General features: G+C 43.4%; 3 protein-coding genes across 4 annotated transcripts; 1 reads left to right on the top strand and 2 right to left on the bottom strand.

Annotated features, from left to right (window-relative positions):
* Positions 1–5519: 5519 nt before the first annotated feature.
* CIAPIN1 (cytokine induced apoptosis inhibitor 1) lies at positions 5520–9874 on the bottom strand. The gene is made up of 9 exons (XM_075282252.1): positions 9764–9874; positions 7677–7840; positions 7439–7591; positions 7036–7112; positions 6713–6872; positions 6519–6592; positions 6079–6200; positions 5914–5995; positions 5520–5693 (listed from the first exon to the last, which is right to left on the bottom strand). Exons 2-9 carry the CDS (start codon positions 7837–7839, stop codon positions 5583–5585), a joined length of 942 nt encoding a protein of 313 aa, XP_075138353.1. The 5' UTR covers position 7840; positions 9764–9874; the 3' UTR covers positions 5520–5582.
* Positions 9875–9888: 14 nt separating this feature from the next.
* Positions 9889–15381, top strand: COQ9 (coenzyme Q9). The gene is made up of 9 exons (XM_075282253.1): positions 9889–9997; positions 11691–11832; positions 11905–12040; positions 12114–12256; positions 13142–13226; positions 14338–14442; positions 14577–14732; positions 14810–14863; positions 15075–15381. The coding sequence occupies exons 1-9, from the start codon at positions 9919–9921 to the stop codon at positions 15108–15110; spliced, it is 936 nt and encodes a 311-aa protein (XP_075138354.1). The 5' UTR covers positions 9889–9918; the 3' UTR covers positions 15111–15381.
* Positions 15382–18256: 2875 nt separating this feature from the next.
* Positions 18257–25912, bottom strand: UTP6 (UTP6 small subunit processome component). 2 transcript variants are annotated; one of them, XM_075282250.1, is made up of 19 exons: positions 25801–25912; positions 25565–25649; positions 25395–25436; positions 25198–25290; positions 25078–25125; positions 24933–24996; positions 24732–24850; positions 23492–23569; positions 22970–23051; positions 22811–22892; positions 22060–22241; positions 21901–21980; positions 21489–21566; positions 21225–21404; positions 21052–21132; positions 20864–20967; positions 20718–20784; positions 20559–20631; positions 18257–19557 (listed from the first exon to the last, which is right to left on the bottom strand). In XM_075282250.1, the coding sequence occupies exons 1-19, from the start codon at positions 25890–25892 to the stop codon at positions 19400–19402; spliced, it is 1788 nt and encodes a 595-aa protein (XP_075138351.1). In that variant the 5' UTR covers positions 25893–25912; the 3' UTR covers positions 18257–19399. The 2 variants fall into 2 exon arrangements, with proteins under 2 accessions (XP_075138351.1, XP_075138352.1); XM_075282251.1 differs by having other exon boundaries at positions 20559–20628.
* Between the last annotated feature and the right edge of the window lie 12 nt (positions 25913–25924).

The following is a 25924-nucleotide window of genomic DNA, read 5'->3' as shown; positions in this document are numbered from 1 at the left end:
TTCCAGGCCTGGTGCACGGAACACGAAGTGGACTCCTCCGATCCCCCTGTGAGGGCGATCCTGGATTTCCTTCAGGACGGCCTAGACAGAGGGCTTGCAGCTTCTACCCTGAAGGTACATGTAGCCGCTTTGTCCGCCTATCTGGGGAGGCGGTTGTCTCAGGATCCTTTAGTGAGCACCTTTATCAAAGGGGCAACTAGGCTGAGACCAGCAGTTTCTGCTCCTGTCCACCAATGGGACCTCAGCAAGGTCCTAACGGCACTTTGTGTTGCTCCATTCGAACCTCTGGAGGAGGTGGATCTAAAGTGGCTGACCTATAAGGTATCTTTTCTCCTCGCTATCACCTCGGCAAAAAGAGTAGGGGAGCTTCAAGCACTCTCATCGGAAGCTCCTTACATTGCCTTCTTTGAAGACCGTGTTCAGTTGAGATTTCTGCCAGGATTCAGGCCGAAAGTTTCTTCTAGGGCGAATGTGAGTCAGCTCATTTGCTTGCCAACCTTTTTTCCCGTGCCCACTTCCCCTGAGGAGGAGAAGTGGCATACCCTAGATTTAGTCCGGAACCTGCAGATTTACCTTCAGCGCACACGCGCTTTCAGGAGATCTGAGAACTTGTTAATAAATTATGTAGGGGGCCATAAAGGCCGCAAGGCTTCTAAGACCACCATCTCTCGCTGGGTGAAGGAAGCAATCAAGTTGGCGTTTGTGAGTCAGAACTTACCTCCGCCGACCGTCCTAAGGGCCCATTCGACGCGGGCAGTATCGACCTCTTGGGCAGAGGTCAAGGCTCTCACCTTGGACCAGATTTGTGCAGCAGCATCCTGGTCTTCAGAATTGACCTTTGTGAAGCACTACCGACTTGATCGGTATGGCTCAGAAGCTACTGCCTTCGGGCGTACTGTATTACATTCTGCTTGTGTTTAATCTCCCACCCTTATGGGGATTACTTGCTATTTCCCCACATTGTGCCGCTGGTAGGGACGACAGGGAACAAGGGATTATGTAGATAATCTTGTTTCCCTTAGTCCTAACAGCGGCACAAGGATTCCCCCCCTATTGTTGTTTATTTTGGAATGTATGTATTATTACTTGTTATTTACGCACAGGGGGGAGGTATCTGTGCCCTCTTAAAGGGAACAAGCCATGTGAAATTAATACATGGCTAATTAAAATTCCGCCTGTCCTACCAGCACACAGGGGCACGAAATACCCCACATTGTGCCGCTGTTAGGACTAAGGGAAACAAGATTATCTACATAATCCCTTGTTATCATTAGATGATAATGAATTCCGTTTGGCTGCTGTCTTAACAATGAGACTGGTGGGGAGAAACTTGACTGGTTTCTGGTGCAGATGTGAACTTAGCCTTAAAGAGGACCTATCACCAAGTAGACACTAACAGTGGGTCTGTTAAAAAAAAAAAAAAAAACAGAGATATGTCCTTATCCACTGATGCAAGATGGCAATAAAATTATGGATCAATGGAAAAAGCAGATGACATCTGTGTGTCATCCGGTTTTCTTGAGCAGAGGCCTAGGAACTGTAAAAGAGAAAAATGAAAGACAGATTAACCATGGGCAGCACATCATCCACATATAAGCGAGTAGAGTGCTGTCCTCAATTAACATGGACATTAGACATCCACATTTCACCTTTATAACTAAAATTAACTAAATTTGATACTCATAACTACTAGTAAAACTGAGTTAAATTTTTAAGTGTAAACCTCTGCAGACTTTCTGTGAAAAGCGCTGAGAAAAACTGTGATGCATTGTTGCTGCACTTTTTTTTTTTTTTTTTTTTTCCCTCTGGCTCACTACGTGGGGCCTTAGCCTACATGTAATGTGAATAGGAACGGTACAATTACATCATACATTTTGCGTTAATTCACTACACAGTTGCCCCATTTCATGAATGTACAGTGTTACTCCAGATAAAACACTCATTTTCCTAACAAAAAAAGCAATGTGATAAGTCTGGTATAAAAACTTTCAAAACATGCGCACACAACATAAAATCTATTTTAAAAAAATAGGGGCAGAACAGGCGCTACTGGCTTAATAAATTCCCATTGTGCTGCCTGATTCAGTGGGCGGTTATTTATCATCTGTCTTTTTTTTGGCCATACTATTCACAGCTGCACTTTTTTTTTTTTTTAAAGATTAGTTTTACTGTGGTATTTATGATGTCTGCCTTTTAGGCCATGTGCACTTTGCCCCTTTTTGTTAAAAAAAAAAAAAAAAAAACACAAAAAAGGTACCGTTGCCTCTTTGTAATGCATTCTAACCTGACGGGCTCTTTTCCGCTGCCTATGGTCTGGAGTGCATTTGCAACTTTTTGAAAAAGGAGAAAGTAATAAGTACAGTATATAAATGTTCTCTGTTTAGGCCACGCCCCCTTTTCTCACCAAAAAGCAAAAGTGGCGAGAGCAGTATAACAGTGTGAAAAAAAGGCGCAAATGCTTCATAAATGAAGCGTCGTGCAGAAAAAGACCTAAAAAATGAGCAATTTAATGCAAAAAAATAAATAAATAAAAGCATGCTAAAAAGTAAATAAGCCCTGTGTAAACTCAACCTCACGAAAAAGTACAGCCACCAGCAGTCAGGGAGTAGATGCAGCTATGGCCACCTCCACTCTGAATTTGTTAAAAATGAATCTCGGAATTGCAGATTGATTCGTTCACTACATTCTTCATCACCAATAAATTACATATTAACAGAACTGCTTTGTTAACACGGCTTTATTATGTATGACAATGACTAAGTTTATGGCCCCTATAGTGTGTTCATGATCAGAAATAGTGAAGGAATAGGGTTCATTCCCAATCAGAGGTCCTGAGAGCTGCTGTGGCGAAGGACCCCCCTCCTGTGTTCTATGACCGCTCTACTACAAATCACAAGTGAAGGAGGAAACATGGATCTTAGGTGCATTTGCTCCTGTCAATTACAGTCCTCTCTGGAAGTTCATCCACATGTGCACATCCCAGATGCTTCACAGCAGCTCCTTATTCACTCCAACAATCTCCACGCCTAGCTATTGTTCATTACTTTCCGCACCACTAGGGGGACTGTTTCTCACTTGAATCTCTGGTCGCAGCTCCAGCATATGCTCTGCTCCCACCCCTGTTACAAGGGCCAAATCTTCTACTCGACGGAAGCCATGAATCTTGCGGCGATGTGCTATAATATTTTGAGCTAAGGCCCGGGTCACACCTGGTAGCGTCATCAGCTCCTCTTCTGTGGCTGCATTAAGGTCCAAGCAGCTTTCTGGGGGTACAGATCTTAGGGAGGATGTTGTGCGCCTTCGTCTTCCTGTTCTACAACTTACAGTAGAACCCATGGCCAAGGACAGCATGAAGTTACTGAGGAAGGATGCAGTTCTATGAGATCAGCCGGCCTATCCTGTAAGAGCCATACAGCAATGAGTAAAGTGATCACTTCCCAGCTCAGCTCAGCCGTTTAGACACACCAGCACACTAGGCCTTCCACAGAGATGTGTACAAGGCAGTGCGGACTCTGGCACGGAAGGAAGGTGTGCCACAACCTAATGACTAACTATATGACCTTTCCACTGCTAGATAACAAATGACTTCAGTGCAGCATGAGCTCCCCATTACCTTGATTTCTGACAGATTCCAAGTGTCACAAGCAAAATGAATGGACAGAAGAGACAGATTTCACTCCAATCACACAGTGCAGCTTCCAGTGCGCTGCCCACAAAGAAAGTTACCCCAGCCCCTTGAGCACTAGGGGAAGTAAAGCGTGAGTACAGCACTATGATTACACCTGACTTCTCATCTGGGTAGAAGTCCAGAATTCCCTCAAACTCTTATGCAAAAATCCTTCAAGTTTTTTTTTTTTTTCAAGATCTGGAATATCAGCTTAGAGCTACAGAAAACAGAGATAATAAGTTTTTGGCGCTGCAAAAATGCTTGCTGGAAAACACATTGTTTTATAGATCCTCTCATCCAGTAAAAACTAACATGTGGTGTACTTTAAAGGGGCTCTATCATTGGGAAAAGTCATTTTTAACTAAGCACATACTTGCTTAGCCTTTAGAAAGGCTATTCCACACATGTATTTTGTATGTAAATCACCTCAGTAGTTCTTGAATGAGCCCATTTTTATTCATATGCTAATCAGCCTCCAGCGTGCACTCCAGAAGTCTCAGGGAGCACTGTCTGCTATGTGTGTGAGCAGGGAGATGAGTTATCAGCATGTATGTACACACAGCAGACAGCGCTCACTGAGAACTTCCTGTGCTTGCGGGAGGCCAATTAGCATATGAATAAAAACGGGCTGCTTCAAAAACTACTGAGGCAATTTACATACAAAAGGTAGGTGTGGACTGGCCTTTCTAAAGGCTATGCAAAAGTGTGTGCTTAGCTAAAAATGACTTTTCCCAATGATAGAGGCCCTTTAAGATGAGGCCTCACATTGTGGAAATGCAGCTTTTTAGTTGCAGATTTTGCCTTAAAAAGGAATGTAAATATATAGGAAGCGCTTATACTTCTCCTTTCTGTTAAATCCACTCTTAGCTAAATCTGCAGCTTTTTCAAAATGTGGGACTTAAACCGCAAATTATATTTTATGCTGAGGATTTCACCCTTTACCACACAAACAAAAAATCTGCAGCATTTTCTGAATGAAATGCTGTACAAAATACTGTACTGCAGATTTCCAGCAGAAATGCTGCAGAAAATCTGAAGTATTTCAGGTCTGTGTGCTCTAACCCACTAAGCCTGGAATCAGTGTCTTTCAGTATTAGGGCCCCTTCACACAGCGTAAGCGCGACGCTCATTTAGACACACATACACGTGTCCGAGTGCGGCGCTTCAAAACAGAGCCCATTCATTTCAATGGGAATCGTGCGTATATGCCGATATACGCGTGCTTCCCATTGAAATCAATGGGCTCTGTTTTGAAGCGCCGCGCTCGGACACGTGTATGTGTGCCTAAATGAGCGGCGCGCTTACGCCGTGTGAAGGGGCCCTTAGTTTTTGTTGCAGTTTAGTAGTTAAAGCCAGCAGTAGATCCAAAAAGAAGCAAAAGCATAAAGGAAAGACAAACTTCTAATCTCTTGTATTTCCACATCAGGCTTTGATTCTACAAAACTGCATGAAAAAAAATTGTGCGGTTCTAGCCTTACAGTGAATTCACATGTGGCAGTGTTATTAAAGCCAATATTGTAACTGAATATCAGCTCAGTTCATGTGAATTAGATTTTTGGGACGTCTGTCTCCAGAAACCCTAAGTAACCCTATCCTACCTATCTGTATCTGTGGGGCGGTGTTGATATACAGGGGTTTAATGATGGACTCCTTTAAGCTTTCTTTACAGAGGGATCCTTAGTTTTGAGGAGTATGATCAAAGTAAGCTAAAATAACACTGAGACAAGGATGATACTGAATTTACTGATAATACATCTGGTGCTCCAGAGCAGAAAACGGATCCAGAGAGCAGCCATTATGCTCTTACTAGAGCCGGACAAGATGCGCCAAAAATAGCCAATTATCACACACATTGACAGCAGCACATAAAGTTTTATTATAAATTGTACACACATTAGAGAGCCCCAGGCCCCCACTAGGAGTCCTGCAGTTGGCCTGAATTAAGCAGAATCTTCTCTCCTGGTTTAAATGCTGGCATCCCAAGATACGGGCAGCTGGCACAGCGAAATGCATCTCCCAGGTAGCACTGAAAAATAGAGCAGTGATATCATGTTAAAAGGAGACAACCTTACTCATCCTGTCCCTCCTTGATTGCATTTTTCCCCTATTGCTTACATGATCCATCTGTATATACAACCAGTTACAGGAGAGAATCCAGTGGGGAGTAGAGCTTCTTTCATCTAGAACTCCACTAAAATCCTCTATATTACCTGCAGAATAGGGCTCTATCAAGACCAGATACTCACATTACCACAAGCTGAATTGGCAGGTTTAGCAGCAGTGCTTTTGCTCTTCTCTTCCTCCAGTTCTTCTGCTAGCCCACACGTACTGTAGGAGATAACAGGATGAATGAGATCTCAGCTGTAGAATGACAATGAAGTATCTATAGTTCTCTAACGCACTGTTCTCACCAGTTCTTGCAGGCTTTGCGTTTCTTTTCACTCCCTTCTCCACAGCCACTTGCCCGCAGAGAAGAAGGCAGAGGCTTTTTTAGATCGTCCTGATCCAAGAGCTCATCCGAGTCTAACAGATCCTGAAGAGACAAAAAATAAAGATTTCCTTTACTGTAGTGACAGCAGGCACCTGGAAAACGTTAATGGAGCTGCTTGAATCCGCTTTCTGTGGGAGTAGCACTAACATTAATATTCACACTCATTCCTTGAATAGATATCCAAACCCCAGCACAAGGACTTCACAGCACATAATCCTCTTATTCCATCAGCCACTGGCATGATAACCCCACACATCATTTTCCAACACCTTATAATTATAGGGCAATGTTTTTTTTTAATCCCACAAACATATCATGCCCTTTGCTACCCTCTTAAAAGTGTGAAGAGAAGCAACTGACCACATCCTCGTCATTCATGTCATTGGCCGACAACGTCCAAAGCTTCACGGCAGTCGGATCTGCAGAGGGCTTCCCTGAGACACAAAATCACCATGTTATTAAAGGATGTGGTGTTACCCAATGATATAACCACACACACAATTCAGACTCCCCCAATACACTTAGCTGTCATCTCACATCCCCTCAGTTAGTACCTGCCACTGGGCGTCTGGAGAGTGACAGCTGCCGTGAAGACCCCACTTCATAGTTTGGTTTTTTAGCTGCTATTGTAACAGACATTATGTCATTGCTGGAAGATCCCAGACGTTCCTTGATCCCTTGTATCTGCTGCAAAGACACTGGCTCTTCACTAATCTGAAATTAAAAACAAGAAGCCTTATGAGGGTCATTACATTAAGTTGTCTCATCACAGGGCAGTGGGGTTACCATATAGGAGTACTCGTCCAGAGTACACAAGGTCAGTATACTCTGTTCTGGCTTCATCATCCCATGTAGATAGCACACATACTGCACTAACCTGTATCACTTCTGTTAATCCAGACAATGTGAGGTTGGAGGACAGCTGTGCTGGGGAACGGAGCCGAGCGACACTACCTGAAGGAGAAAAGCAAGATATTGCCAGTAGCATTAACTAAATATACTTACCATGGGCAGTAAGAGTGAGAGATAGTACTTAGTTGATTGGGTATGTATGGAAAGGGTTAGTGGGTGTGGGTTAGACATAATGAGAGTGATATAACACATGTATTTCTCTTAGAAGAAAAATATAACTTTCTGCAGCAGAAGAGGGACATTGTCATCTTAATGTGGATGAAGTGGGGGCCCTTGGATCACCCTGATACACTTGCTGTGTCCTGGACACAACTCCCATTTTCTGTGTTAGTGGAAATAATCCCTCCTCCACAAAACCACCTCCTCACCGGCTTGAGGGTCCACAAGCTCCTGGAGCATTACGCTTCCACCAGGCTTTAGGATTCGAGCAACTTCTGTCAAAACATCCGAGCTATGAACAGCAGTGCTTCCTGGGACCAGACCAAGGAGGACGGCGTCAAAACCGGACTCAGTGTGAGCGGCTGGATGAGAAAAAAAAGTGTCAGGACACAAAGAGCAACAACCATGTGATCCCACCCCCAAAACGTGGCTAGTTGAAATACTTACAGAACATCAACCGCTCCACATTCTCCACACTGACCTTCCCCCCCGGAGCTACCAATGCCTGGACTTCAGACACAAATTCTTGTAGAGCACCCTGAGCACAGCTGCCATCCCAGGTGATGAGAACATGACGGGCGTGTGACAAGCGATCCTTCAAAGCGGCCATCCTGCACAGGAAAACCTTATGTCAGAAAAAAGGGGAACAATCGCCTGACAACGGTATGTTTCTTCTGATTTATCTCTGTATATTGTACTTCTTTTTTAATACTATATGTTGTATTGTTGTAAATTAGGATTGTCACAAAATAGTACAGTATAATATATACTTTTCCTAAGTATATTGCTTTGGCAATGCTGCTTTGTTTTCCTGCTATGTCAAATTATTCCTCCCATAGTGCTGAACCTATGTGATAAGACAGGATGATCACTCACTGATATCTACAGTTCTGCCTTTCAGCTTATTGAAGTTTGCTGATAAAACCCAGTCTGTTATCTCTCTATGTAAACACACAGATATAACTGGGTCCTTCTCTAGAAGCATGTGCATATTATTCCATCAGCATTTATATTAGACTAGCCTCTGCCCGCAACTGCGTCTTGTTGGCGTCAATGATCAGCCTATATTCAACAAATTGTTGCCGTCGATGGTTTGCCTGCTCCGGCATTTCGGCAACTCTCAAGCTGTTCTGCTGCTGACCTTGTTCCTGACACCGTGCCTGTGATTGTCCCAGCATCTCACTGGGATGCCATATAATGAGCATGTTGTTGGTGTTGATGAGCTGCATGCTCTGGCGTTTTGGCAGCTCTCAAGATGGCCTGCCGCTGAACTTTTCTTGCACTGTGCCTGTGATTGCTCTGGCATCTCAGCACCTCGCTGGGACACCATATATTGAGCATATTGTTGGCATTGATGATCTGCCTGGTCCGGCAGCTGTCAAGCTGGCCTGCCGATGAACTCATTCCTTGAGCGGTGCCCGTGATTGTTCCGGTATCTCATCAGCTCGCTGGGACACCATATAATGAGTGTGTTGTTGGCGTCGATGATCCCCCTCAGCTCAGCTTGAGAAGAACTCTGTGACTTCTGACTTCCTCCATAGCTCTTGTTGTTTGCATCAGATTGGATTTTTTTTTTCCAGTCATGTTGAAAATTGGCAAACTGCCAATTTGGATTCAAGTTTGTCTGCACAGCCTGGAGCAGATCAGATAATATGCAAATGCATGCACACAAACCACTGAGGATTAGTGTGTGTTTACACAGAGATAAAACAGACCTGGCTTTATCAGAAGCTGACATAAGAGCAGTGTAAGGGGGCATTCACACTACCGTCGGTGTCCGACATGTAGTGTCCACTCCTAGTGTCCGCTCAAAATCTGTCACGGACACTAGGAACGGACACTAGATGTGTCCGTGACACCTGTCATTCACTTGAATGGGCATCGGGTGCGTTCTTTTGCACTCTGTGCCCGTCCTTTCCTGTCCGCAAGAGAAGATGTCCGACTTCTCAAGCGGACAGAAAAAAGCTGCATGCAGGGTTCCTCTGTCCGCTTGAGAAGTCGGACATCTTCTCTTGCGGACAGGGAAGGACGGGCACGGAGTGCAAAAGAACGCACCCGATGCCCATTAAAGTGAATGACAGGTGTCACGGACACATCTAGTGTCCGCTCCTAGTGTCCGTGACAGATTTTGAGCGGACACTAGGAGCGGACACTACATGTCGGACACCGACGGTAGTGTGAACGCTCCCTTATATAGTATGTGAACATAAATTCATAGCAGTTGTGAAGCCATGTCATTTACTGTAATAAAAAGTAGCCTGTGTGTTAATCGAGGTTACACTCTATGTGCCAAATGTCATTCAAATCCATTCAGCCGTTATATGATGTCACACCACGCTTCATTATATAACTGTAAAGCCTATTACATATAATGTCATAGTCTGTTGCAGTTTATTATATGACGCTATGTTCCATGATATGACATCACACGACTATCATATCATATCACAGTCTAATATATGACGCTACACTCTATGATATGACATAGCCACATAATACACGAGCCTACAATGACAGCCCGTTATTCTCGTTACCCGCTTTCTCTCTCCTCTGCCGGTGTTGCTTCTATTTCTCTCCTACTTCCTGCCCCAAGTGAAGCGTCCCCGGAAAAGATGTGACGTTTCCGTGGCAGGGCCCGCCCACTGCATGGCAGAGGACTCTCCGCCGGTCCCCGCTGCCAGCTTCTGAGATGGCGGCACTTGCGTTGAGGTCGTTGTCAGCTGCGGGCGGGCGAAGGCTTCTCCTGCTGTGCGGGCCGCGGCAGGCTGGTGAGGAGGGGGTGTAGTGCGGGGCCCCTTTGTAAGGGGGGGTAGAAGGCGGCAACGGGCAAGGTGAAGTGAAGGACAAGGCCTGAAAATACAGACACCTGATGACATTACCTTAACGACTAGAACATGTCCCTTAGCTCTACCCCAAAACGGGCACCCAACTTGTCAGCCCCAAGTCACACATGGCAATATAGTCCACCACCTCTTACAGTCATGCCTCCCATACATGGACACCCTGCTCTCCACTCCCACAAACATGGCCCCTAAATCTGCAACTGGAACATGGCCCAAACTGTACAGTACAGTCTGTGAGGCATACACCCCTCCCGAGACCCACCAAGTCTCTATTCGCTCCAAACATGCACTTCCTCCAGCAATCTTGTCATCCATAGAAACCTGCCCCTAACACCCCATTTACCCCTGAGAACGTGGCCCTCTAAACTCTTCAGCCACCCCCAGGAGCATGTTTCCCCATTTATATCTCTGTAAGGGAGCCTATAACACAGCTGTTCTTCTACCTGTGCCCCTGGTGTTACCCCCTCAGGCAGATCTCATTCAGTTGATGAGCAATTTTGATAACCCCTGTGCCTTACAATCCTCATTTTATATTAGGTGCGCCCTCTGGCAGCCCATATGCCAATGCTGACATTATGGCAGTTTATAGACTTTAGTCATAGTTTATGTCAGAAAACTGGTATAAACAATGCTAAATCTGGCAGGACTGATGGCCCTGCTAACGTCATACCTTTGCAATACCTATTTTTAAGAAGAAGGTGAGGGTGGCGTAACCTGTGTTCAAAGAGGGGTTTGTGATTTTTCCCACCAGAAAGCTGGCATTAGGGGCTTGGTAAATGTGCTCCCTATATTTTCAGATACCTTGAGCTCCTCTAATCGGTATGTTATTGTGTTATACAATAGTTGATACTAAGGATAGTTAGAACAAGAATGCCACAAACCACTGAGTTATGTGATTTTAATAAAAGATAAACAAGAATCTAAGCAATAACATACTCAATCCTGGGGGATCCCAATGTCATGCTAGCTGACGCCCCAAGATATACAGGCAATTCAAAGATGATCGGAGACCAAGCAGATGTCTGGAGTCAAATAGATTACCTTGTATAGCGTAGACTGAACACTTATACAATTCTTGATGTATAGAACTTTCCAGAAGCTGCATGTACGTATGTTTGATGATCTCTGGTTTGGAATTGACCTTACACCTTTTGTATCAGACAGTACTAAGACCTTCTATAAAGCTAATCTAGTGCTAGAATTGAAGTGGAAGAATCATCAAGAAGCGATATTAACCCTTTACAATACAGTTAGGATATTTACAGATCTCCATCAGTTGTCTGTACCCCCTCAGAACACAATCTTTCAAATCTCCAGTCGTCCCCAGGAATATGACCAAGATCCCCCAACTCAACCCTTCAGTCACTTCAGGAACAGGACCTCCAAAACTATTCAGTCACTTCTGGCTCCTTAACTCTCTAGTCACTCTCTGTGAACATGGCCCCTTAACTCTCCAGTCACGTCAGAACATTAGTACCAAAGCCCCTGTTCAGTCTTCAGTTATCAGGGAATGTGAGGATTTACAGTCCTTGTAGAATAGAGTATAATGGCAGAGATTGTCCATAGTACCCCTGAATCTTGTTACTCTCCCACAATCTGCACTTTTCCTACTTTCCAGCCTTGGCACGGCCAGCCTGGTGCTGTACCCGGACCCTGCGTATGACCTCAGCTGTGAGATCTGGAGATCAGAAATCTCCCCCACCTTTTCCAGATGTCTCCACATCAGAAACAGCAGAGGAGCAAAGCACTTCAACCCCCAGGTAGAATGAGATTTGTCATTGCATAAGTGGTGGGCTCTAGTGGTCCTGGCCTAATGACAACTGTGACTTCAGGTACACAGACCAGGGAGGAGAGGAGTCGGAGGGTTATGAGAGTGAGGAGCAGCTCCAGCAGCGAATCCTCTCGGCTGCCCTGACATTTGTGCCTGAGTATGGCTGGAGCTCAGATGCCATTGCAGAGGGGGCAAAAGTAAGTCTTTGCTCTTTGAGGTGAGTCCTTAGACTGAAGCAGGCATCATGTGACTTCTTTCATATCTTTACAGTCCCTGGATATGTCCGCAGCTGCTGCAGGAATGTTTGAGAATGGCGGCAGCGAGCTCGTCTTGCACTTTGTGTCAATGTGTAATAAGAACCTGAGAGACCTGCTAGAGCAAGAACACAAACTGGTGCAACTGGACAGTACTAAGTGAGTACAGGGCACATATATACTGTACATGATATAATGTACATTAATGATAAAAAAAAACCCAACCAAATAAAAAGGCCAGATAATTTATTTACTGACTGATTCAGATGGAGCACCCTCTGCATTCACTATATATTTACCATATTTACCTTCTGTATTCATGGATGCTTTCTTTAGTGGAAATGGACACAGGTGGAGGATCTCAGTCTGTATCTGTTTAGGCTTAGGTTTACATCTGTGTCGGAGAGAAAAGTTGTGCATGGAGGACTTTTCTCTCCACTGGTTTCAGTATAAAAACGTTGGAAACTCGGCAGAACCCATTATTGTCTGTGGGTTACCACTGTTTTAGTGGACAGGTGCAGGTGTGAACCTACCCTAACTACTACCTTTAAGGCTGCCTTCACACGGAGTTTATGCTCCACTCATTCAGACACGTATACACGTTCAGAGTGTGAGCGCTCAAAACAGATCCCATTCACTTCAATGTGTGTCAGCTTACGTGCACTACACATTGAAATCAATAGGTTAAAAAGCCTCCCATTGATTTCAATGTGTAGCGTGCGTAAGTAGGCACACATTGAAGTGAATTGGATCTGTTTTGAGCCAACAACTCAATCTTGGTGTGTTATTTTTATTGCCAATGAGTGTGTGTTTCTAAAATAACATTCCGGGTCCAGGATACATGCAAAATATAAAGTTCGTGGAACAAGATATAATGTACATATAATATACCCATTAAATATAATATGCAGGGCACATAATACAGTGTTCATACACATATATTGTACAGGGCATAAGATACAATGTACAAGGCCAGGATGTAAGGTCCATGTCATGCATAATGTCCAGAAAATTATTCTACTTTACTTATTTTTTTTGTGACAGGAAGAAACCAACGGCACAGTTCCTTAGAGATGCAGTGGAGGCTCGGCTAAGGATGCTCATCCCATACATTGGACAGTGGCCACAGGTAGAAGCACCCTCATAGTCACACTATTTTTCATGTAGACACAGAAAGGTGTAGGCTGCTGCCACTCAGTTTGTCAATACACTTTAGATTTAGGATGGCTGACATGTGACTATCCAGTTTATGATGGGATTGTTTGTTTGGCCAATCCAACCATCAGCATTAACAACTAAACTGTCTGACCAGGTAGTAGTTTAAAAAACAAAAAACTTCTATTCAACAAAGCAAATAAGGTACATATTACTCAAAATCACAACTCCTGATCTACTTGGGAGAAAATGTTTTATGCTAACTTTGAAGTAGGTGGTAGCTGTAGTATTCTATGTTGTTCATTACACTGGACCATTTGGTTCCAGATAGAGCAAAGCCACATTTGTGCACACCAGGGTCATATTTATACTTAATGAGGTTCTTTATACTAGGCTGCAGAAGGTGAAAAATAACATATTCACCGGTCTCCGGTGTCTCCCAGTATGGATTGGTCCTGCTGCTTCGCTGTTCTCTTTTACCAGAAGTTTTTGCCAGCTGTGAAGTCCTGTGTTTCTTTCCTTAGGCCACTGATTGGTCTGTGGCGGGGACTTCCGCCGGAAGAAAACACGATCTCTGCAGGACCAAACCTGATGGCTCTGCAAAGTGCACTTAACTGCTGAGACACAATAAGGGCTATAACAGTTCAGTGCCTCTGTCATTTCTGTATGTAAAATCCAGAAATACGAGTATGTAGTTTAGTCTGGGAACACGTTGTTGGCCTTACCATTAAACTGAAAGTCGAGGACAAAGGAAGCAAGAGAGCAGGTGAAACCCTTTGGGCATCCCTAAATATGCCAGCTGACTTTTTGTATTAGAGTACTGGAGTCGCCATCCTCTGGTACTGGATGGTTAAATTATAGTTTGTGGATGGAGGGTCGCTTTATTATTTTGTGTAGAAAGTGTAATTGTGTAGAAATTGTAATTATGGAGAAGGGGAGCACGGCACAACATATGATCATGTACAGCAACTACTCATGGGTATTGTGGAGAGTGTAACAAGTTAAAGGCTCCCCCATGAAATATGAAAGTCCATCCTGCCTGGTTTAGTGGTATTCAGTTCTAATATTTTTCAATCCTTGTCTAGGCCATGGGGATTCTTGTCTTGCCATACAATATTCCCTCCAGCTTGAAGCTTCTGACGGACATGGTGGATGACATCTGGCATTATGCCAGTGACCAATCTACAGATGTGAGTCCCTTAAGTGATCAAATGATCCTATTGCATATCTGATGGTGATTAGTGAGGGTCTGGACAGGTCCTGTCTCGTATACATCACCCTCTGCCCCATTGCTGATTGGTTCTTGGTGATGTTATGTTTGCAGCTCAGTTGGTACACACGCAGGGCGGTGCTGGCTGGGATTTATAACACCACAGAGATGGTCATGATGCAGGACCAGTCACCCGATTATGTGGACACCTGGACTTTCCTGAACAATCGGATCTCTGAGGCTATGACTATGGGAGAGTCGGTGAAACAGGTACAGGCACACCCAGAGCAGCCAGTGACCTGTTAGCAATATTCAGCTCTTATGTATTGTCTCTCTTTTTGCTATAGGTGTCAGCAACAGGAGAAGCTCTTATCCAGGGGCTGATGGGTGCTGCAGTCACTGTGAGTATCCAGCAGTGGGCAGAATGTATGCATTGCAACCAATTACATCATATGTATAGTAGGGAAAAGAGTGAGGAGTTATTGGAAGACTGGAAGTGGTAACTTGCCCAGGATACTAAGAATAGGAGGTGGAAGCAAGCTCGGCAAAGCATAAATGATGCGATGCAGGGGAGAACCGTTCATGAAGTGACATTATTTTTCTTTTTTCCAGTTAAAGAACTTGACAGGCCTGAACCAGCGTCGGTGAAGCGGTCTCTCCCTTAAATCATGTATTAAACATATGTGCACAGCAGCTCGTCCAGTAATTGTATGCCGTATGGAGCAGCAGCAGCAGATTTGGAGGCTGAGATACATGTTCATTTCTCTACTTGACAAGAATAGGAGATCGTGGACTTGTGACATACAGAAATGACAGCTGCGATTGACATAATTGCAGATATCTTCACCTTTGTAGCTCCAACGTTAATATCATTGCTAAAATAAAACATCCCAGATCTCAAAAGGGACTTTAAAACTGATCAGTGTTAGGTCAGTGGAGATCAGACTTTCATCACCCCTGCTGAAGAGAACACAGTGCTCAGTCCCCATAAGCACCAGTTCTCCTTTATTATTTACCACACAGGGCTGTACATTTGGTAGTGGCTGCTCCGAGAATTACAATTTGGTCCCATTTGGACTAATGATATAACAATGTGGTAAAAACTACAGAATGTGAGGCAAGTTACTATTAAAAGTATGGAACCATGTTCAGTAAAGTAGAGAAGGGCAAGTGGTGCAGCCCCTTTAAACAGAATGACTGCCAGTAGATAGGCCATCAATTTTAAAGCAACACTCCGGTAATTTGTCTTTCATTATATACTTATTCTCACAATATATAGTTGTATTACGTTATTCATTTTTATATGAAAATTCATGTGACCTTATTCAGAACTCATGAAAATAACATGCAACATGTATAACAAAAGAGCCCAGCTCAGCCTCTATGACTATATACATATGAATATTTTGGAGACTATAGAAATGAGAATAGTTACATTATCCCTAGCAGGCAGAAATAATATGGAATCTATTACCTATGTAATGCTGCATTTACATATGACTGGGGAGTTTCACATCAAAGCACAGAGAAAGAGAAATGTAAAATGCAAGATGGTGTCTGATATCAAAAACAGTATGTGAGTGCAAAGTACAAAAAAAAAAAAAAAAAAGCGTGCAGTGATGGCAAAAGTGTTTCCACTTCATATTCCTCCATAAGATATTTTAAGCTATGGTAGTAACATATTCTTAGTTCACATTTCGCTACACAACCCCCCCCCCCCAGAACCTGCTATGTAAGTGTGCTCTCACACTGAGTATATGCTCAGCTGATTCTGAACGTAAAACACGTTCAGAATCAGCGCGTACAAAGCAGATCCCATTGCTTTCTATGGGAGTCGGCATACATGCGCTCCCCATTGAAATGAATGGGCTGCTTTTTTCACCTATTGCTTTCAATGTATTACGCACGTATCACATGGAAAGCAATAGGGAAAAATGGGGAGCGCATGTATGCTGGCTCCCATAGAAAGCAATGGGATCTGCTTTGTACACGCTGATTCTGAATGTGTTTTACGTTCAGAATGAGTTAAGTGTATACTCAGTGTGAAAGCACCCTTAGACTTGCAAAAGCATAATAATAATAAAAAAAGGGCAGTAGTGACCGCTCCACCCACTCTTTCAGATACGTATGTTCATAACGATTTAGGAATCTATAGCACACAGAGCTGACACAGTAATGTTATCTGGTAGTGTGTGTGGTCTGCTTTACATAAAATAGGTTTTGCCCTTCATGTCTCAGTATGGAATAATAACATCTGCAGCCCTACAACAGGAGCTTACAGCAGGATACTACTCAGCATGGTGTGAAAGCAACATTAGGCCCCACATTGGGGAAATGTAGCTTTTTTTGCTGCAGATTTTGCTGCATTTTTTTTCTTTTTAGCCACAGCCAGGAGTGGATTGAGCAGAAGGGAGAAGTATAAGCAGCTTCCTATATGTTTACCCATTCCTTTTGTAGCCATTTTTGGCTTTGGGTGAAAGAAAAAAAAATCGCAGCAAAATCTGCTACAAAAAAAGCTGTTTTTCTGCAACATGGGGCCTTAGCCTTAAAGGGTTTGGCCACTTTCAGACCAATATTGACAATCAAATCAAATGTACAATAAAAAGATATACAATTTTCCAATACACTTTCTGTATCAATTCCTCACAGTTTTCTAGATCTCTGCTTGCTGTCATTCATTCTGTTACTTCTAGAGGATAAAAGTCTGACCATGGTCATGTGATTTACGGTCCATGGTCATGTGATGAGGACACAGGTATACAGATGATTACCAGGCAGATGTCTGATTCTTGTACTGCGATTATAACGAGCAGCACCTGTGTGCTCATCACATGACCATGGACCGTAAATCACATGACCATGGTAAGACTTTTATCCTCTAGAAGTAACAGAATGAATGACAGCAAGCAGAGATCTAGAAAACTGTGAGGAATTGATACAGAAAGTGTATTGGAAAATTGTATATCTTTATTGTACATTTGATTTGATTGTCAATATTGGTCTGAAAACTGTGAGAGATTGATACAGAAAGTATATTGGAGAATTATATATCTTTTTATTGTACATTTGTTTGTCAAGATTGGTCTGAAAGTGGCCAACCCCTTTAAAGAGGACCTTCTAACATTGGCAGTTTTTGATGCTGCAGGAAAGCTGGCAGTGCAGTGTCAACTTTGCCAGAATGTGTCCCCATTACAGACACATTGATGCTGTTAGCTTTTTTGCACTATGAGAGAGACCAGCCTCACAGCACATCGTCACTAGAAGAAAGCCCCCTGATGGTACATGTCTTTAGCCTTATATTGTCCACCCAGCGATGATGCAGAGCTGTACGGCTAGCCCCTCTGACAGTGCAGTAATATCATCCTGTCCCGGTGAATATTCCACATACAAAAAAAATTGGAAGATGTAGAGAGCCAACAAAACATGTTTAGATTACAGAACAATGCATGCAGCAGAAATCACAGATCTTCCAAGCACCAGCATACTCATTGTAGTATGAAATTGCTGCACATCTCTGTTCTTTAGGAAATGTCAACATACTACTGTAGTTAAAAAAAAAAAAAAATTCCATTGCTACACCTTGTGAAGGGTGAAAACCCACAACGTAAACTGACATGCCTTGCATTATAAAAACAAAGAAAATATTGCAGCATGTGGTTGAGGTTTTGTAATCTCATCTACTCTCTGATAATGTAACACGCTGCAGATTTTCCACAAGTAATCACATGGTACACATGCTCGGTGTGAACATATTAGAATCCATTGATCATGTTACATGTGGATTTCTATGCCTGAGAGATGAAAAACAATGAATTAAAAACAAATTCCTTTCAGTCAAGAGTGCTTAGAGCATACCTCCACTTATAAACAACTTTATATAAATGAACAGTTCATTTGAATATAAGAAACTTTGGCATAGGTTTTAAGAAGTCGTTTCCTTTATCATTTTTAAGCTGTTCGCCACTGCCTCCTCATATTCAGTAAGACTGCTTGTTTACATTATATTTGTCTCCAAATTCAGCCTCACTCATAGAGCTATATGGAGATGGGAGGAGGATGCTGCCAGCTAGTTAATAGATTTATTGCCCCTTGTTCTGTGCACTGATAGCCTCTCATCTATAACCTAGCAATATTAAATGAGCACAGAGTAGCAAGGTTCAGCAGCAATTATTTGAGTGTCTTTTCTATCCCCCTCCCCCTTCATAGACTAATTTATAGAAAGCAACTTTTTTTCTTCTTCAATGAGTGCAAAGTTTATTAAATAGAACTGTACTGTACTGGAGAGCAGCTGTCCACAGAGGCAACAGCAGGCACCTGGTGAATCATAAATGAGAAAGATGGGTGATTGTTATTATGACCCCTGTAGCCTCTACAGTTACATAGTCACAATGAGTCCACAGTGGGGGGTTTTAACTGATTTTTGGTGTATGCTTTAGTTTATTTTTTTTCCCCCCGGAGTCCACCATGAAGTACAACTGACAGCATCATACTTTTCTTTCCAAATCCAGTACCAAAAACAAAACAAAAAACCTTAACCTTGGACATAAAACAACTTTGTTGCTCTGGCACTTTCCAATAGGTGGTTTTCAAGTTCTTTAGTGAAACATTTCAACATGTACATTAGGAAAACTTCCATTCACATAAAGGAAGGAGCGATCTTGCTTCCATAGCTGGACTTGCTGTTTACAAGGCAAGAGGAGACCACACAAGTAGCCGGAGCCTTTCTGACCAGGAATGATGGTACGTTTTTTGTTTTTGCAGGTAATACCAAACATTGGCCATGGTGGAGTACACAAAGTTTACAAGTGTATGGTGCAGCTGTGCAAACAGGACAGGTTCTTGGCTTACAGCTGAGACCATTCAATGTTTCCATACCAATACTGGGGATGACATGAAATACAGTTTGAAGGCTGTAGAGAACCAGTGACAGCCAGTCATCATAAGTGTCCACTCTGCAGCAGCGTGTATTTGGTTACGAAATCCTCCACATCTGATCCCTGCAATACTTTCATGGCTCTCCAGTGGATGGCACCGCAGTTCTCTGGTTTCCCTTCCACATGGTTGCACTCTTCTTTTATGTAAGACAGCCAAAGATCTGAGGGGGAAATATAAAATAAAAATAACTGCCCCATACCACAGTTCAGCAGAGCGTACTGTAGAATAGGAATTTCAGCTGAGGGTAAATGGCTTATGGGGTCAGGGCATGGTACATTCACCATACTATGGCCTGGATCTCTGCCTTCTGGCAGTGATTAGGAGAAAACCATTCAGGTCCTGACTACTCCGCAGCCTTCTAAAAGTGGCAGCAGGGGTCAGCAATCACAGTCAATCCCTCCTTCCACTGTTGTAAGCCACCAGGGCATAGGGGAGAGTAGTCAGGAGATGAATAATTCTTCTGCAGTGTTGGTGTCAATTGTTTGTGGGGGTCTTAGGAACCATTATATTGTGTGAGGGGCACTAATAGGGAATTATACTGCACAGGGGCTGTGGACCAGTGGTACATTATAACATGAGGAGGCCACTAATGTCACACATACACACTAATGCTCCTTGGTGCTCCCAGTGCCCCCTAATGCCTGCCGCTCATACAATATAAAGAACCTTAGCGCCACCCCCAACACAGTATAACGCTCCTTAGTGCCTCCTGCAAAGTATGATCCCACAATTATGATCCCACAGGACAGGTTCTTGGCTTACAGCTGGGACCATTTAATGTTTCCATACCAATACTTTGATACTGGGGAAGACATGAAATACAGAATAACGCTCCTTAGTGCCTCCTGCAAATTATGACCCCACATTAGTGCCCCACGCACTATAATGGCTAGTACAACCACACACAGTATAAAGCTCCTTAGTGTCCCCCTCACTAGTGCTCATGACCCCTCTACTCCATTTGACCATCAGAGAAAGTTAAATTAATACAAAATAATTTTTCTGGTGTGTCTTATAGTCAGATGTGCCTTATTGTCCAAAAAATGTGTTAAATACTGTGTATGTTCAGCTCAAATCTTCACCTAATGGTAGATCCTGGTTAATGGACCTTAGTTATAAGTAGTTGAGTATTCCTGTACTAGAGGATTAAGAAACACTCACCTGGCTTTGTGGCTCCAAACTCCCGCAGTGCCCGCTCATAGTACTCTCTTAAATTCACCATTTTGCTCTTCTCCTGTGTATAACAACAAAATATGAGTTGAGTGCTCCAGGGCAGAAATGGCTCCCATCATCCATGCTGGTGTGACAGTACACACTCACCTGATCCTTCTCTATGTCAATCATTTTCTCAAAGAATTCCTCAGAGAAGGGACGATTTTCTTGTAAACTAGAAGAGGGCAAGGGACACAACTTAGAGAAGACACAAAAAATAGGGCAGCAACTATGAATCAGTGAACACTACTCACCTAATAAACACCTTCCTTGCTTTCTTGTAGCCCCCTTTCCTGTAGGCCCAATCCAAATACTTAACCTTCATGATCTTTGTAGCAACTGGGTTCAGGACAAGTTTCTGCATAGGAGTGACAGATCATGGATGAGTGACTGGTGGCTTTGATTGGTGCCAGATTGGTGCTGGTGGACAGGGTACACTTACCTGGTACAGAGACTCTGTGGCTTCTTCACTTCTTTCCTTTTCACTCCAATTCACCATCAATTCCCATAATGGTAAACTGTCCTGTAAAACAGGGACAGAGGCATCACGAGTTATGACAGCAAGATACACACAGTAGACATATTATTCTTTATCATCCTGCGCAGGCTTTGTACCTGCATCTTCACTAGGCCCAGCGACTTCTCAAACACCTGCTCCAAGTTCTCAGTTTTCAAGGTCATCAGGATCTCCAGTCTCTTCTTCCATATATCCACAGATCCAGTGAACCTGTCAGTAGCTGCTGCCAATACCTCCACTGCCACATCCCACTGCTCAAGCTCCATGAGAAGAGAGATCTGGAAGACCACAAGACATCACCATCAACTCCAAGGTACCACCTCAGATTCTGCCGTTCCCCCATATCTCACCCATTTGCTCACCCAGTCATGGTATCTTGCTTGTGGTAACAGGCCTGCATCATGAGCTTTCCGTAATGCAGACAGCAGTCTGTCCTGCCTCTGAAAATAAGATAGATACAAGGCATCAACACAATCCAGTCCATGCAAAGAATTTTCCAATCTCTATCCAACTGTTGTCCAGACCCAGGAACTGCACGGACATGCACCTCTGAAACCCATGCTTGGTTGTGTGAAACAATGAACATTTCTACTGTAACATGGAAAGAGGCTGTGACTACTACCCCTCATACATACATACATATCATAGCTTTAGCAAGGTCCACTAATTGTAGTCATTGTTCCCACCCACAATCCTGGGAATATAATGCTAGTGCAGTGTAAAGGACTGACATACAGCATCTATTTCTGATTATATGGTTTCCTCATGGCATACCTGCTGCTTTATCTCTTTGCTGTTAGTTTGCCGTTTATACCTCTCCATACAGAAAGCCACATATAGCTCCCACATGGATTCTGGAAATATATAAATGTGTAAGGGTAAGTATATTACAGATTGCGATGGACAGGACAGTTTACATGATCAATACATCACCTGTTTTCAGAGTGCTCAGCGCTGTTTCATACACACGGCTGCACTGCTCCTCCTGTTGTGACAGGACTTGCGCCTTTGCCTGTTTTGATGTGTGCTCTGCAGATTGTAATGGTTTGGCAGACAGTTCTTGACGGGCCAAAAAGTCCCATGTGAGGGGATCCTCAGTGTAGAGACTCTGCAAGCTGAAACAGGAACATAATCAAACCCCTGCCTACCAATTCTGCAACATCACAGCACACAATGGAAAGATACATAACCATTCCCATGTCACATACTGATATTATCCAAGAAGATTGTTGCGCTAAATGATGGCAATGTTCACTATAGCAGGGAAGCCAACACACAATGGAGAGAGATTTGTTACATATGTTCTACATCTACTTTTCTATCTCATATTGAAGTGATGTGTGTCCTAGAAATGTGCCATCCACAGACAATGGAAACTGACTGTAGCTCCAAACACTGTTATCTATAAAAGACCTGGAATTCTAATCCTACCCCAATGTCAAAGCCCTGCTGACACCTGCCAGCCAAAATCATTTATGATTTATTACCTTTAAAAGTGTATAACCACTAAACACCAGGGAAATAAATGGAGTTTCAGCTCCCTGCAACAGACAGGGCTTGTATTCATAGTTTAAAATTAAAAAAAAAAAAAAAAATCATGCGACCATACAACCCCAGAGACAAGATTCCTTCCTTCTTATTTCTCTGCACTTAATGCTCATTCACTGGATTGGGATAAACTTACTCAGCCAAAATCTCTTTCTGCAAATCTTCAGTGAAGTTAAACTTCTTAGCAATAGAGAGAAGTGAGAGATGGAACTCAGCCCCTGTAATAGAAGGAGACACTGTTCACATGATCCAGCCTGCATGCTCAGCCACCATGAAAACATAGCCCGGAACTCACCTTTAATCTTCTGCACAGCGCTTTTATAGACCACTCGGGCCAAAGCTCCATTAAGAATTTCATCTGAATATGTGGCTTCCTCCTAATAGAAAAGAAACACAGCGTGTTATATGGGTCTGCAATTAAATCTATGCCACGATTACTAGGCTATGTATATAAAATCAGAAATCTGTCACTAGCACTATCTGTGATAATCTGCAACAAAATAGGGTAGAGTTCCAGGGGTCCTCAAACTTTTTAAACAGTGGGCCGGAGGCAGAGCAGGTCGCACAGACATCGGGAGCGGTGCCCTCCAATAGGTAAAGTGAAGTGCGCTCCATGGCCTGGCCCGAGCTCCCCAGGAGCTTCATTATAAATGCACACCTGCCGGCGTTGTCGGCGGGGCCAGACAGAAGTGCTTGGCGGGCCGCAGTTTGAGGACCCCTGGGGTAGACAGTGAATACTGTACATGTCACTGTGGAGATTGACTGCCTGGACATGATATACAGCAAACAATTGTGTGAGGAATGAAGAGAAGCTTACCAAGTCCATCTGGGCTTTTTTAAAGTCTTCTTTCTCTGTTCTCTGCTTTTCAACATTCATCAACTCCATCCGGAAATACTGAAAAGAAAAGATGTGAATAGGTCATACATGGTGCACTATAATGGTGGGCAGGAAAAGATCTACTCTAATGCTGCCTATGTTCAAAAAAACTACTATAGAACTGTCTCTTATGTACAAAAATATAACTAATAGGGTAACTTCAAACAAGGTTTTTTTTGTTTTTTTTTTAACAAGGCAGATTTTTTAAGGGAGCGTTCACACTACCGTCAGTGTCTGACAGGTAGTTTCCGCTGCTAATGTCCGTTCAAAATCTTGCACGGACATTAGCAGCGGACACTAGCTGTGTCCGTGACATTCTGCATTAATTTAAATGGAGTGCGGGTGCGTTGTTTTACACTCCGTGCCTGTCCTTAAGTGTCTGTTCCTAAAGATGTCCGACTTTTCAAGTGGACAGTAAAACCCGACATGTAGGTTTTTTCTGTCCGTTTGAAAAGTCGGACATCTTTAGGAATGGACAGTTAAGGACAGTAAAACAACGCACCCGATCTCCATTTAAATGAATGCAGAATGTCACGGACACAGCTAGTGTCCGTTGCTAATGTCCGTGCAAGATTTTGAGCGGACACTACCTGTCGGACACTGACGGTAGTGTGAACGCTCCCTAAGGTGGAATTCACCTTAAGAAAAAACAAAACAAAACACAAGTCTCATTCATTTCAATACTATTCAGAAGCAGGTTCTTTCCTGTAGCTGATTTCTCTGCTAGAGGAAGAGAGATATCATGACATATCTTCAGGCAGATTCTGCTTAAGAGACCCCATTAAAATTAATGGGAGGCAGAAGAAAAACAAGTTGTTTTTTTTCCTGCCTTCCATTAATTTGCTACTTTATTTTTCCTCTAGCAGAAAAATCAGAAAACTGCATGACTCCCATTTAAATGAATGGTAGAGTTTGGAGTGTATCTGCCTGTAAACAAAACAAAAAAACAAAAACAAACCCTAAACATGAAAAACTGTGTGTGAACTTGCTCTTATATTGCCTCATGGAGTTGTCCATCGTTTTAATGATAATGACCTAACCTCATTCATCAATATCAGATCAGTAGGGGTCTGAAACCCAGCATCACCCACCGGTCAACTGCACACAACAGCCATCAGCAATACCCCCCTCTTACATACAATATGAAACAGGCTTCATAAACCCATAGGAGCTAACTCACCTCCTGATACAATTTGGCAGAGTCAGGATGGAAGCGTAGGGCACGCAGAAAGACATGTCTTGAACTTTCAGTTGACAGCTTATCCTCAAATTCCCACTTGGCTGCCATTATCCACAAGGCTAAAATGACAGAAGAGTTTAGAGACAGTGAGAGACTTGGAGGCAGGATTAGATGCTGGGTATCAGAAGCCGCATGTAGTACCTGGTTTATCTGGGTGCACAGCCAAGAGTGAGGAGAAGATACGGCTGAGTTGCTCCTTACGGTTCTGAAAGGGAGAAGAATCATGTTTGAGTGTGTATAACACAGATGACAACAAACCAGCATCCAAAATAGAGGAGACACTCACCCACTTCTTAGCGAACGCCACGTGGGACATCCACAGCTGGAGATCCTCCTACAAGACAGTGGGTTAGAATCGCACACATAGCTCAGATACAACTCCCAGCATGCTCTGCTCACCACTTACCTTCCATTTGTTGATGGCACGATTGAAGAGGTCGTGAATTCGCTGTAAAACAACATATTCAATCTCTTCCTTTTTAAATGAGTATCCAATACGCTGAAGAGAAAAGAGAGGACAATGACGCCCGGGTGCCACCGACCAGTCACCTACAACCACAACACTGCTGATCCCCAACCCCCAAAAATACAATGACCAATTACCTGTCGCCTCTTCCTCAGCAGCTCCAAGAAGTTAATCTCATACTGCAAGGAAGAAAGTGAGCAGAGTGAGTGTAAGCTGTGTGTATGTGGGTGGGTGGGTGGATGTATGAAGGTGTGTGTGTATGTATATACTGTATATGGTTATGTATGTGTGTAGCCAGCATGCTCACCTGGATGTAGCTGATGAAGTCCTCCTTGTCCACACTCCTTCTCTTTAGCTTATATTCTAGTGCTGTCACCTTCTTGATGACTGACCTGCACAACAACAATAAAGTACATGAGCGCCTACTGCACCCTCATACTGCCACACAGGGGCTCCACTACCAGGCTGATGGGATTGGCCATGTTCTGCGGGTTGGCGGCAGGAGGCAATAAAGCTGGAGTGTCGGGGGCAGTGGTGTCTCACCTGACTTCTTTCTCGGTCAGCAAACCGACCCTCTCTAACTGCTGGAGCTCTGGGATATGATCCTCCACACGCCTCTGTACAAATTCCGCCATGCTGCTGCTGTGAAGCACCACTGGCCGCCACT

The sequence above is a fragment of the Leptodactylus fuscus genome, chromosome 7, assembly GCF_031893055.1.
Source record: "Leptodactylus fuscus isolate aLepFus1 chromosome 7, aLepFus1.hap2, whole genome shotgun sequence".
In the NCBI taxonomy this organism is placed as follows: Eukaryota; Metazoa; Chordata; class Amphibia; order Anura; family Leptodactylidae; genus Leptodactylus; species Leptodactylus fuscus.
This window is presented reverse-complemented; position numbering and strand designations above follow the sequence as displayed.

Excerpts from the sequence above, each read along its gene's own strand:
- COQ9 (XM_075282253.1), top strand. The coding sequence starts at position 9,919 with ATGGCGGCACTTGCGTTGAGGTCGTTGTCAGCTGCGGGCGGGCGAAGG. Across the intron at positions 12,257-13,141 it reads GTGCAACTGGACAGTACTAA|GAAGAAACCAACGGCACAGT; the intron begins GTGAGTACAGGG and ends TTTTTGTGACAG. Across the intron at positions 14,733-14,809 it reads TGGGAGAGTCGGTGAAACAG|GTGTCAGCAACAGGAGAAGC; the intron begins GTACAGGCACAC and ends TTTTTGCTATAG.
- UTP6 (XM_075282250.1), bottom strand. The coding sequence starts at position 25,892 with ATGGCGGAATTTGTACAGAGGCGTGTGGAGGATCATATCCCAGAGCTC. Across the intron at positions 24,851-24,932 it reads TGTGCACCCAGATAAACCAG|CCTTGTGGATAATGGCAGCC; the intron begins GTACTACATGCG and ends CTGTCATTTTAG. Across the intron at positions 21,567-21,900 it reads GCAAAGAGATAAAGCAGCAG|AGGCAGGACAGACTGCTGTC; the intron begins GTATGCCATGAG and ends TCTTATTTTCAG.
- CIAPIN1 (XM_075282252.1), bottom strand. The coding sequence starts at position 7,839 with ATGGCCGCTTTGAAGGATCGCTTGTCACACGCCCGTCATGTTCTCATC. Across the intron at positions 7,592-7,676 it reads TGTGGAGCGGTTGATGTTCT|CCGCTCACACTGAGTCCGGT; the intron begins GTAAGTATTTCA and ends TTTCTCATCCAG. Across the intron at positions 5,694-5,913 it reads CCAATTCAGCTTGTGGTAAT|TGCTACCTGGGAGATGCATT; the intron begins GTGAGTATCTGG and ends TCTATTTTTCAG.